The sequence below is a fragment of the Camelus ferus genome, chromosome 17 (assembly GCF_009834535.1).
Source record: "Camelus ferus isolate YT-003-E chromosome 17, BCGSAC_Cfer_1.0, whole genome shotgun sequence".
In the NCBI taxonomy this organism is placed as follows: Eukaryota; Metazoa; Chordata; class Mammalia; order Artiodactyla; family Camelidae; genus Camelus; species Camelus ferus.
In genome coordinates, this window is record NC_045712.1 from 18,655,515 (window position 1) to 18,669,094 (window position 13,580).

The following is a 13,580-nucleotide window of genomic DNA, read 5'->3' on the forward strand; positions in this document are numbered from 1 at the left end:
TTGAGAAGAATAAGGTCAATAACACAGGGTGCTAATATCAATGCAAGAAATAGAATTCCCCTGCCTGCTCTATTCCCCAGAAGAAGCTCAGTAGCAAGTTTACCGGTGAGAAGGGCTTGCAGTAGAATGCACAGTGACGCATGCCTTCTGAATATCACCGGCTTGCATCACACCTACCCAGGTATCTGCTAGAGGGAGCAGGGAGACAGGACAAGAGTGAAGAAGGAAGGAAAGGAAAGAGATTGAGAAATAAGGTTGAAAGCTGGAGGCAGAGGGCTGGCGAATGTAGGTGATGCTTTCTGGAGTGATTTTGCCCCCATTCATACCAGGAGAACTGAGGTACTGAACTGTTCAAGGGCCCAGAGGCCCTCACTCTCCCTTCTTTTTCCCTCCCCTGCTCTAAGGCCCCGAGTTAACGCATACCAGCTCCCACCATCATGGTTGGTTCATGATGGCTCCAAGGCTAACTTCTGTTTTGAGTCACCATATGGACTCTTGCCATCCATGACCTGTGACATGTGACTTTATCAGGCTTTCTTACCCAAAGGTCCTAAGGAGCCTTGTCTCTGCTGCATTTCTTCTGAGTTGTTAAAATAATTTTCTTAGGCAAGAGGAGCTGTGCTGCAGTTGAATATCAACAATAATAAACTTTTTGAGAGGAACTGTCCTCATCATTTAGTTCATGTATTTATTGAACAACTATTTAGTTAAGTAATTGGCTCTATATTAACCAATTTATGAAACTAAATATTAGTTTCTGGACATCTTATCTTTCTGAAATATGAAGGACAAAAAAATGGTTCTTTGGGGAAGCCCCAGGGAATTAAAAATTCAAGGGAAAGGTGAAATCTACATATGGAATTACAGACATATAGTTCATTTCTTTTCTTTTCTTTTCTTTTCTTTTCTTTTCTTTTCTTTTCTTTTCTTTTCTTTTCTTTTCTTTTCTTTTCTTTTCTTTTTAGAGACTGGTTGAATATGCTGAGCCCACCGATTGTTCCTCCCAGTCAACAGCCAGCAGAGCAGTGTGAGGATTCTTCTGGAAGCTTGAGTGCTCAAGGTGGGAATATGAAAAATGGCAGGCATAAAAAATAACAATGACTAACTATAAATAGAAAAAAATCAGTCACTTTGAGATACCACTCTTTTATTAAATGCTGATCACTTGTGCTCACATATCCAAAATCTGCTTCATTTTATAGAATGGTGGGTTCTTTGCAACTACAAGGAATTTAAGAGAGAAGTTGTCCTTGTTCTCCTGAAGGCTAATCCCAGGGCGAAATATAATTTGAGATGTAAGAGCCTGGCTTTGGTGTCAAACTGACCTGCATCTGAATTCCAACTCTGGCAATTCCTGCTGTGTGACTTTTATGAATTTTGGTTTTGTAAAATAAGACTAATAATAGATAGTGGCCACCTGCACGTTTCTTCATGAAGATTCAATGAGGTATACTGAACATGAAATACTTGGAACAGCATCTACCAAATACCAGCTGTCAGTATTGTTATAAAGCGGACCCAATACTCCAGCATCACCAAGATCCATGTTTTCGTTAATACAGAGATACAACTTTTTCATTAAAGCAGAGGCTGACATGGAGCTACAATAGGTAATATTAGTAATGGAAAAATTGGAAGAAGCAGGAATGGAAATTTGCCTGGGGTTCTCTTTGTTGGTGAGATCTCTGGGTGTGAGCAAGGAACATGACTGTCAGGGGTGCAAAGAGGAGGAACAGGAAAGAATCTTCTGGTGGAAACAGAGAGGTTGGTATGGGATGAATATGGAAAATCAAAAATATGTAATTGGTGTGAAAAACGACCTCTGAATGGGACTCCCTGAGACAGTTTTCAGTGTCGGGTTGTGATGGAAGCGCTATACCTAAAGTTTAAAAAAAAAAAAAGAAAAAAAAAACTGAAACCAGTATAAATTACTCCAACAAAGGTGCCGGTTTTTTTTTCTTAACTGCCCCAGGGAGAAAGTAGAGCATCCCATTTTTCTTCAGGTACAGAGAATTCAGAGTGAGAGCTCATACATCTGAGTTGTGCATTTTGGCTGCCTAAGGGGTAGAGATGTCAGCGTGATTTACTGTCTGAAATAGACTATGCCCCTCAAATTGAGAAGGTTTTTAGAGGTGTACATTTATAATTACTTATGACAGAAAAATAGAATCTTGGCTGTCAGGAGGAGACCTTGCTGTGAGGGAACAAATAATATGTTATATTAAGTGTCCTAAATAAGCCACAGGAACTGAGAATATGGTCCTTAAGCAAAGGCACCCAAGATCTATAGGAGTGATGAGTGGATGAAAAGATGTCTTAATGTCACCACTGCAAAGTGATGGTTTGACAGCAGGGTCTCAATTATGTTGAAGGTAAACAGAATTTGCATTGAGGGCAAATTAAATTCAGAGGATTGTAGAAATGTTCTGGCCAATGTTAACCAGATCTGGCACCCCTTCTCCCTGTCACCCTAAATTTTCATCTGCTGTCCCTTTCCCTCTTCTGATTGGCTTGGGTAGTTTGTAGCTAAATAAGATCATCAGAAAGTAGTGTTTCCCATGTGGTTAATCTTTACATGTCACTGGGTTAGTTTTAGACGACATAGCACAGTTCATACTTACCAATATGCTAGTGAGCTAGTGTTAGTGTTTGTCCAAGAAAAATAATGGCTCAGGCATCCAGTGTGTATCATCAGGAGAAGGAAGGCACGATTGTGGGCAGTCTGGGACTCTTCCTGGGTTTCTGATGCACAGTACCATCAACTCAGCACTTACTCTGTGCCAGACACTGTGCTCAGTGGTTACATTTAGTCCTCACAACACCGTGAGGAAGATACTGTTCTTGTGTGTATAGTTGTTATTCTTCACAGCTGAAGAAACTGAGGCACAGAGCTCTTAAGTAACTTCCCTGAGGTTAGTCAGAGCTGGGATTTAAATCGAAGCAGCCTTGCCTAGAGCCCAATCGCAATTTTTAAATTTTTTTGGCTTTGAACCAAGTAAATAAATTACCTAATCAAAAAATACTATATATAAAACCAGGAAGTGAAAAATTACTTTTCTGTTGAGAGTTCCTGATATACAGGAAAAACAAATTAAAACAGCTCAAGGGCTACGTAGCTAAGTTTTTCAAGGGAAGAAAAAAAAAAAAATAGCAGACCTCTGGTCACCTGTTTCAGCGCCGGACCTGCTCCCCCTCCACCTAGGCCTGTCAGAAATGGCAAGTGGCCACACTCCCTCCAAGGGGTGAGTGGCTGAGGGGTGCAGCTGACCAGATTTAGGGCAAAGCCAAGAGGGTGAGGGGCAAGCAGAGTGAAGAATGGGATGACTGGAGTGCGGACTGCCAGGCCTGGGTGGGGACTCCGCCCACCTTCTCAAAGCCCTCTCTAGACAGTCTTATCTGAGTAGGTCAGTCTCTCTCACCCCACCTTGTACTTTTTTTTCACAGCCTTTTCACAGTTTGTAACTCGTGATTTGTTTTCTTGTTTATTGCTTTTCCCCTAGGTAGCCTAGGAGTTTTTAAGAACAGAGACTTTGTCAGTCTGCTCACTCCTGGATTCCTAGTTCCCCAGGCAATTTCTGGCATATATTAGATGCTCTGAATTCTCATTAGAAGGAAGACAGGAATGAAGAAAGGGAGGAAAGGAGGGAGAGAAATGTTATTCAGCTGGCCATTTCTCATAACAACCTGGAAAGAAAAAAAGTAGGGTAATTCATTGAAATCTGACTTTCAGGTTTCCCCCTCAATTCCAGTTTTTTGGTATATTAGTTATATTTCTAAAACTCAACAATGAGAGTATATAGGTGCATATATTTTAGCAATTAAAACAGCTGTAGGTCACTTTATGCAGTGATTCTTAAACTTTAAATTAAATGTAAGCAGTGAAGACTTTTCTGTCAAATGAAATCCCATATGGAATTCCAATATGTAAAAAAGTTAAAAGCAGAACTGCTTCGGCTAAAGTGGGAGTTAGGGTCTCAGAACCCTGCCCCAAGGCTTTAATGAACCAGTTAAAAACACTGTGATGGAGTCTATCCCCCTCAATACGATCTTGCCCAAGGTCAAATGCCCCATCAGAGCCAGAGTTAGGATTAGGACCTGGGCTTCCTCCACATCAGTGCCTTTCTACAGAACCATTGTACTGGGATGTGAAGATGGTTTTGAAAGCTGCATTTCACAAGGAAAGAGGCTCTTCCATCTTCGGACTTCTAGGATAAGAATGATAATACCTAATGTTTATTTCATCTTCCTGTGACTCAGTCCTCCATGTGCACTTTAATTCTCAGAATAGCCTAAGATGTTGGTACCATTATTAGCCCCATCTTACACATGGACACCGGGACTTAGAGCAGGGAAGCTATGTGATGAACCACCACATCTCCATCAGAGATGAAGAGGCCAAGATGCATCCATGCAGCCTGAGGCATAACTGCATTTTAACAGCTCGGAAAGATGGCCTGACCAGTACATAATTCTAGAAAATTTCCCAGGTCATGCAAAAGTGAGTGCATGTACTATACCCAGCCCATGAGCCCCTATTTTGTTTGGTACAAATTTTTGTCACAGCCACAGTTTCTGCTCAACTAGAACGTCTCAGGTGTGTAAATGCCACCTTGAAGTGAACAGCCCGATTCTGGCAGAGCAGACCGGTGGCAGGAACAGCACCACGCTCCATGCCATTCAACTGGATGGAGAAACGGGCAGGTCTCTGCAATTCCTCCTGGGCCATAATGTACTTGCAGAATATCAATTACCATGGGCACCAGTGCCCTTAACACTTAATAAAAAGGTGTTTTCCTAGAGCTCGTGTGAAGTGTAAAAATGGGAAGTTAAGATTTCAGAACTTACTCAAGAAAACTACCAAACTGACCTTTTGAAAATGAACCAGACTTTGCTTGAAGAATAGTTGTCATTTTGTTTTTGACATTTGTTCCTTTACAGATATGACCCTTAAATTATTCATGCTTACCGGCTCCAAAATGGAATAACAATAGCCCCTCTCTCCAGGCCTGTAAGCCTCTCTTGCAGTTCACCTGGCTTTTCAATAAGAAAGGCATTCAGAAGGGCTTTTGGAGTTGCCAGAGTATCAGAAAAATAACATTCCTGTACCTTTTGTATGACAGAGACAGAAGATATACTTTTATGAACATTGATTAATCTACAAGATATAAATAAGCAGCGGATGCTTATTTTATAGGTATAATATCCAAATTACTAATAAAGAATTTCTAGAAATCTCATGGCTCCTCACAGCTAACCAGAGAGAGGGGAACCTGGCCACCTGTTCTGTCTCCAACAGAGGAATCCTTTCACAGGCTTGTTTCCCGCTATGCAATTAATTGACATTTACCTAATATCCTGAGTCTAAAAGCAGTCTTCCAAAAGCTGTTTTCTGAGTCATCTCACCAGACATCATGCTTCATCAAACAACCATGATACCCACATTGCTAGACGTGGCACATTGTAAATGTCCCATGAGTGTATGATGAGTAGAATGAGTGAATCTTTCGCCCATAGAAAACGAGGATGATTTGGTCTACTCTTTAGGAATCTTCCCTGTATCTTGAAGATTTTTTAAAATGCAGAGAACTTCCCCCAAAAAAGCAATATTGGCTATCAAAGTAATAATAGAAGCCAGCATTAATAAAGCACCTGCCGTGTGCCCAGCATTGTTGAGTTTTTCTGTGCATTATTACCTTATGATGACTTCTCCCAACATATGCAGGCATTGGGCTGTGTTGTGTCCCCCGATATGGGTGAGGTGAGGGTCACAGCCTTGGTCACAGCCCCACTGAGTGTGGAGCAGGACAATGACTGAGGCCTGTCCAGTTGAACTGTCTGCACCCTTAAGGCCAACACTGTGGTAGGATCAATGAATTCCCATCTAGGTCGGTACGAACAGTACAGCTGAAATGTCCAGTGCAGTTTTTAAATTTAGGTAGTTCTCCTTTCTTGAGCCTTTCTGGATAAAATAGTACTCTCTTTAGTATTCTCCTTAGACCCACAGAGTCCCCACTTCAAATCTCAGCTTGTGAAATGATTCATATTATTTTCAGGCGTACCTCAGCGATATTGTGGGTTCTGTTCCAGACCACCACAGGAAAACAATTATCACAATAAAATGAATTACGTTAATTTTTTGGTTTCTCAGTGCGTATAAAAGTTGTATTTATACTGTAGTCTATTAAGTGTGTAATAGCATTATGTCTAAAAAAAAGTACATACCTTAATTTAAAAATACTTTATTGCTAAAAGTGCATCATCTCAGCCTTCAGCAAGTTGTAGTTGTAACATCAAAGATTACTGATCACAGATCACAATAACAAATATAACAATAATGCAAAAGTTTGAAATATTTTGAGAGTTACCAAAATGTGACAGACACGAAGTGAGAAAATGCTGTTGGAAAAAATGGCGCCGTTAGACTTGTTAACGCAAGATTGTCACAAACCTTCAATTTGTGAAAAGCACAACAAATCAAAGCACAATAAAGCAAGGTAAGCCTGTGTGACCATCTTGAATCCAGAGTCCCTGCCCTTCCCCTTTGAGGCACCTAGTTGCCTTTTGGTCTCTGATTAACCTTAGAGCAAGGAGATATTTTCTTATGCAGCCATCAGGGACCCAGGGTGTCTTCTCTGCATAGAAGAGATTGGAGGGGGGCAGTCAACACTCACACTATATAAAGAGATGCCTTCCTTTCAGGAGTACTGGAAGTGAACCCTCCAGTAGAGAAGTAAACACACTGATGTTGCCTGAGGCTGTCCCCCCTATTCCAGAGCCACTCCCACTTACTTATTCCCCAAATGTACCCCAGAGGGTGTCTTGGCCTAGGATGTGGTCCCAGTTTCCCCATCTGGAATTGGGATGCATGTTCCCCTGGCTGCAGTGTTGCCATCTTGTTTAAACCAGGCCCTGAAGACCCTGTGGGCTCAAAAGTCTTCATGTGCAACAAAAGCGTTCAGAGTGGTAAGCCACACATTTACAAGGGCACATATGTTTTGTGTGGTTCCCCCAGCTTTGTTGCAATAAAATTGACATACAACATTATGTAAGTTTAAGGTGTACAACGTGATGATATGATATGCAAGCACACATTTGAATCACTGCACGTTTATAAGTAGAGATGACCTGGAAAGAATAAAATTGCAATAATTTCTAAGTAATCATCCAAATCCTTCAACATGTCACTTTAAATGGCAGTTTCCAAGTGAAATATAGCCACCAGTTTTTACAAAAAGGGTGATGTACTTATTTCCCAAATGAAACCTGAACTATAACCATGGCATATCATTTGCCTTCCAGAAAACAATATAACTTTCTCATAGAAGAAAGTACATTTTCATCCTTTTTATTCCATTGTTGGTTATTTATCTTTCTCCCATTTGAGGGTACATATTTGCTGAGAACCCAAATTTGGCAGTTCACTTTCTCAGGGTTCTGTGCAAGTTAATTTCACCCTATTATGATAGAAGTTGTGGAAGAGTCTGCAAGCACCTGATTCTCAGCAGAATCTTATGTGAGATGTCATCTTTATTGATCCTGAGTCTGACTGTTCCCAACGGTGATCCCTCACCATTGAATTGTTTAAACAATAGTGTATTAGTATGCACACAAAAACACAGTCATTTAGTTCTCAAGATCTATAAGAGAGAAAATGCATTAACTTGTAAAAAAAAATCTAGATAGCTGCATCAGAAAATCGAAAGTCAAGTACAGTGTCTTGATATAGAGATTTTAAATCTGATAAACTGGTGCCACATCATTTATTTTCAATCTTGAAGACTTAGCTTGTGCATATAGTTTTTATATTATCTACAGTTAAAATGCATTAAATATAGATAATTAAGCATTTATATTAATTGACTTTCAAAAGGTGAACTGGAGGGATTACTTGCCTGCACTGATCTAACCAAGGGGAGGGCAGCTAATATTGCTGTGTTTAGTCTGGCTCCATCAGTTTTTCTTCTGCTATTGCTGTTAACCAATTTCAAAGTGTGTGAAGCTGAAAGTTTATAAATAGATTATTATCTGAAAGGCAATTTTATTTCACTAGAAATGGCTTTATTATGTGCAGAGGAGTAAAAATGTAATTTGGACCGCTGTCCAGATGCTCTTAGTCTGGTAGGAGAGAATGGTTTTATTTGTTAATTTGTCCTTTTAGAGTTTCTGCAGCCAGTCTTTAAATAGAGCAATTTAGCATTTGGGGGAAAAACAAACTACACTATCCAAGAATATAATTGAAAATTACCCCATACCCATGCACAATAATTACCTTTCAAAACATTTTCCATTGCTTGACATCATAGTGGTAATTGCTTACCAGTATTATAATTTCATTACGTAGAGATTACAGTGGCAAAATGATGTAAGTTAGAGGCTTTGAAAATTAAGTTATAATGAAAACAAAACCTTTTATGCAAGTTTAAAGCACTTATTTCAATATAAAATTATACATAGTATCACCCAATTTTTGTATGAATGTCATTGTTGGTAAAGTTTTAAAATTCATCCTTTTAAAGCTTTAGTGCTAAAAACCACAAAGCCTGCCTTAGTCCCATGATTATAATGCATGAAGTTCTGGTTCTATAGTGCTGTATATTGGAACGAATGCGTTTTATAGCCATTATTGCTTCAGTTTGCATGCATTATGTAACCAAACCTCTACTAATGAATTGGATCCACCTTGATCCCTTTGCAGTTGGGTGGTAAAGACCCATGGCCCGTTACAATGGTTATTTTCATCTTGAAAGATTCCTGACTAGTTGTTAAATGTATTGAGTTTTCTAATTTAATAGTACCAGCTTAAAATTTTATCTTTTTGGAAAGTACAGGCAGAGAATGCACTGTACAATTAAACAGCGTATAACTCTTATGTGCCAGAGGTCAGAATTTCCCTCAATGTGTTGATGCAGTAAAAACAAGACATTGGATGGCAGGTCTCTGAGACAGTTTGATTCATAATCATTTACCTCAGTGATGTGTGGTTTTAACATCACACCTGATGGAAAAAATTGGTGTTACTTTTTTGAAAAATGCATGATCTTTGGTATAAGAACTTTTTATTTAAAGATGAATTTATCTGAATGTCCTATATAAAACTAGTAGAGGGTTGTATATTTCATTCAAAGTGGTTTTTTGGGGTTTTTTTTTTTTTTTTTTTTTGGTAGTAAAAAATCAGACAGTATCATTTTGGCTTAGAGAATGAGATATAAATGAACATATCCCTCTCGTGTCTAACTCAGATACTGTACGTCTTCCATAACGATTATAACAACATTGGCTGGGTACTCATTGTGTGCATGCTGAATGTTATTTAGTTCTCACAGGTACTGTCACTATCTTTACATATGAGGAAACTGAGGCTCAGAGTAGTGAATTTTCCCAATCTTCCATAGCTGTAAAATGATAGAAATGGGCTTTGGACCCAGATCTGTCTGACTCCATTGTCTAAGTGTCATACTGCCTGTCTCCCTAAAGCCATCTCTTTATTCTTTAAACTTTAGCAATGCTTCTGTTCTGAGATACTGAAAAATCTGTAGCCTGTAGTTCATGATTTATTGTGTTATTGTTATTATCCTTAATAGTAATAGTAATGATCATTTATTGAGCAACTACTATGTGCTCTGTGCTACGCATATTATCCAGTGTCCAACTTAGCCCACAAAACCATGAAATAAGCATTGTTATTCCCATTTTATAAATGAGCAAATGAAGGTTCAGTGAGGTAAAGTAACCTGTAACCAGCCTAAGAGCATTCGGGTGGTAAACAGCAGTGCCCCCCCCCACCCCAACCCAGGATTCTAGAGCCCAGGAGTGCTCTTAGCCACTCCCAGTTTGACTCCTTGTTAATCTTTACTAGCTGCTTTTGTTTCATGTGTGTATGTCACATGCACAACTAGACTGTCACATCCACAACCAGACTGCTCAGTCACATAGCAGGCACACAGTACTTATTAATTGATCAACTGATTTTGTTCTGTTCTCTGAAGTAACCCCAATATGAAAGGGATGATGGATTGGATATCTGAAAGTCAAGGATGTGCATGCTTCTCCTTTGATGTACAGAAGTGACCTAAAGGGGATCATCTTCAATATGAAAAAGCCACTTGAAAAGCAGTCCCACTTTCTCCTACTTGGAGGAAGAGAGTGGAGGCAGGGCCCTGGGGATCACTCTCAAGGCAACAATAGAAAATAAGGGAAAGGCAGCCTGCCTTCTCTGAGTTCCTGTTCTTAATTAGGAAATGTGCAGGGTGCTCAGGTCAGCCACCACTATTAACGTGGCCATTAGCTGAGTCCTGTCATACTTCAAGGGTTTAAGCCACTGCAGTGAAGAGTCACAAAAACTCATCAAAGGCACTGCAGGGATCATTGGATCTAGTCCCCTGTTCCACGCGGGGTTCATCTACAAAATCTGGCATAAGTGATTGCCCCATCCCTGCTTCATCCGCCCTAGAGTCGACGTTCCATTTCCTGATCAGCTCTAATGTTAGAAAATTCTTCCTTGTGCTGAGCCAAAATCTCGCTCCTTGTAACTTTCACCCATTGATCCCATTGCTTTCTCTTGGAACCCCACAGAATCTTATTAATTTCTCACTCATTCGCCACCCTTTATGTACTTGAAGCCAGAAGGCTGCTGTCACCTCCACCCAGCTTTCTCTTTTCTGGAGTTAATCAGCCCACTTCCTTTGGGCGTATTGAGCCGTTTGCCCCTGCCCCCCACATGGACCCTCTCATCTTTGTCAGTGGTTTTTGAAATATGAGAAATCAAAGTTCTTTTGTTTCCAGCCTGATGTTTTTAAATGTAGGACACCTTTACAGTTTTTTATTTTCCATATTTAAATCCCTATGATGTAATAGCTTCCAGTTGAACATGTTAAACCCGTATTGTGTGAACAGTAACATTAAGCAGGTACGGTCAAAAGAACTGAGAATCTGGAAACTCAAGTTCATCCTGATTCTGCCTCTAACTCACCAAGTGACCTCAGATGAGTTCTTTAGCTTCGCAGACTCTGGCTCCCTCATCCTAAAGACGGGTGGCATAATTCCTGCCTGTTTCACGGGCTCGTAAGGATCAAATGAGCTACTACGTGAGAAAGTGCTCTCCAAACCATCAAGGGTTCTGCTAGTGAGATGTTACTAAACAAGGCAGATGTAATCATTCTTCTGTTAAACTCCTTTAACTTTTTTAGAACTGCTAGCACTGCATGCAGCTTAGAAGAGAGTCAGTGGATTTCTTGTATCACCCGAGTCACTGCACACTCCTGTCTCTTAGATGATCACATCCCCAACACCAAGCTCGGTGCCTTGGGCAGGGAAGGATCTCATTAAATGTTTTCAGATGGTTAAAAGGATGGGCAGAAGGATGGCTGTGGTATGGTTTCGAACCCCTACTCCACCACCTTATCCCTGCTCCTTTGGCCTACACTCCACTTTGTCACTGTCCTGACAGTGTCCATGCACCAGCTTAGTCTGATTTTGGCTGGGTTGAGGTCCCACCACCACCACCACTTTCCCTTCCTCAGGGCAGTGACCTTTTTAAAAAGTACTCAGTATTTACTGAGCCTCTATTACATGCCAGCCCTGCACATGCCCGCCATCCAAGCCCTTCCAAAATTGACCCTGGTGAGCTCGTAGCCCAAAGGTTTGAGGTTTCTTTGGTCCTTAGTAGCCTGTGCTAAGGAAGAGAGAGGAGTGTTGTTTTAATCACTCCCCTTCCCTGAGCCTGCTCTGATCTTCTCCAGCTGAGGGAGGTCTTGCCTCCCGGCCTCGAACTCCTATTACATGGATTTTCAAAAGTGCTCTGAAGGCAGTCGCTCGCTGGTGTTAACATCAACTACATAAGTACTGAGCACAACACCGGGCACATACAAGGTGCTCAGGAAACATCTTTGTAAAACAAATTTTTTTATTTCATGCCATTTGTTGAAAACCAGCCAAACCTTGCTAATGACTTAGGCAGTAGGCATTCTCTTCATCCAAACTGTCTAAATAGCTGTCTCAAGAAAAAAGAAAAAAAATCAAGCCATGTTCATATTCCCAGCAAACTTGACAGATCCTCCTACCCCTAATAAAATTATAGACCTTCTGACATTGTGTTTTCCATGTGTGTTCTATGTTTTGTGTATCTTACATTTCTAAACATTTTAATTCATGTTTACTTGGTAGCCAATTTAGGATCTATGAATGGGGATTGAGCTCTTTATTATATCGTTTAATTTGCACTGTTTGGCATTTGTGCAGCTCTGGCCCATGAAGAAGTCTAGAGCTGTGATAGTCAAATTTTGAATCCTGCTCGAGTTTCCCTAATCCTATTAGCATAATTCTCTAGTCCTTTGGCCCTCTTCCTTAATCCTTTCTCCACCCTGCCGGTTCTCCACACTCCTTGTTCTTGTCCTTGTAGCAACTCTGGCCCCTGTGATCACCATTTCTTCTCTAGCTTACACTGCAAGTGTAGAGTCAGCAGGTCTGCAGCGCCCGTGCACCCCGGTATCAACATCCTGCCCACATAAAGAAAAGCTCCCAGGAGAGATGGTGATTCCTGCTTCCTTGCCTTTCTCTGTTGCAGTTTAAGAATTCGGGGCCAGGCCAGCAGCTAACCTTGTCTGTGGTTTCCCTTCCCACAGGTGAAGAAGACCTGAGTGTGGAAGAGGACGAGGAAGTGCTGACTCTGCTGTATGACCCATGTCTGAACTGTTACTTTGACCCCCAGACTGGGAAATACTATGAGTTGGTGTAATCCCTCCTTCCAGGGCAAAGAATGGCCACCGCAGGCGGAGCAGGATAGCGGTTCTGAGTCTGTTAAGCTGGCACCATAGTGTATGTGTTGGGCAGACCCACTGAATCAAAAGTAACTGAGAGAAATGAAGTTAGTTTGTACGTAACGTTCAATGACTACCTACATTCCTTTTGTAGATGCATGTGATTTTTTGAAACTGTGAAGGAATTAATACTGAGACAAGATTTTAGGACTTTGAATAGGTTCTTGTTTGTTAGTGCTCATCCTACATATAATTTTGTTTATTTCATATAATTTTATGTAAATGAATTGAGTTATTAATTCAAAATTTTTGCAGTGTTAATCTGTAAATAATGGCTTGATAAACAGAAAATGTATTCTTGTTTAAAAGGTATCTGGGTACCTTTTATTTTATTATCTATTTGTATTAAAAATAAAGTATGAGGGCCAGAAGAATACCTTTTAAACTGCTTCTTTTTATTTATCCAACTTTCTTTACCAAAATATTCCTAGATGGTATTTAGCTTTTCTTAGACTCTTTAGAAAAGGAATTATTGTGAACTAGTCAGACTTTATAATCACACTTTTTTGGCACCGGCCCTGCTATTTACATTTCATTATAGTTTATCCAGAGTTTGCCAGAGATCACAACATTGTTAATAACTTAAGCTGCTTAACTCTATATTTTTCTTTAAAAAAATTTTACCAATTATCTCTGAATTTGAATAATACAATCCAAATGTGGCTCCATGGATCCAAATTTAACAAGAAGTCACCCATGAACACCCTACACACCTCACCACTTCTGTAAGTTGGACCTGGAGAAATGGAGAAGTCTTCCTTTGGT

At 40.2% G+C, this 13,580-nt stretch overlaps 1 protein-coding gene across 11 annotated transcripts in view; it reads left to right on the top strand.

Annotated features, from left to right (window-relative positions):
* Positions 1–13,200, top strand: part of CFAP20DC (CFAP20 domain containing) — a 206,738-nt gene extending 193,538 nt beyond the window's left edge. For 6 of the 11 annotated variants that reach the window (XR_004312087.1, XR_004312091.1, XR_004312089.1 and 3 more), the window contains 3 exons: positions 966–1,060; positions 1,203–1,610; positions 12,621–13,200. Coding sequence is in view for 4 of the 11 variants with exons in the window: in XM_032458170.1 (XP_032314061.1) it covers positions 966–1,060; positions 12,621–12,733 (208 nt within the window). In the remaining 7 variants the exon portion in view is untranslated. Of the gene's footprint in view, positions 1–965; positions 1,061–1,202; positions 1,611–12,620 lie in introns of those variants that run through there. The other 5 variants (XM_032458170.1, XM_032458174.1, XM_032458175.1 and 2 more) reach the window with 3 other exon arrangements.
* Positions 13,201–13,580: the final 380 nt, after the last annotated feature.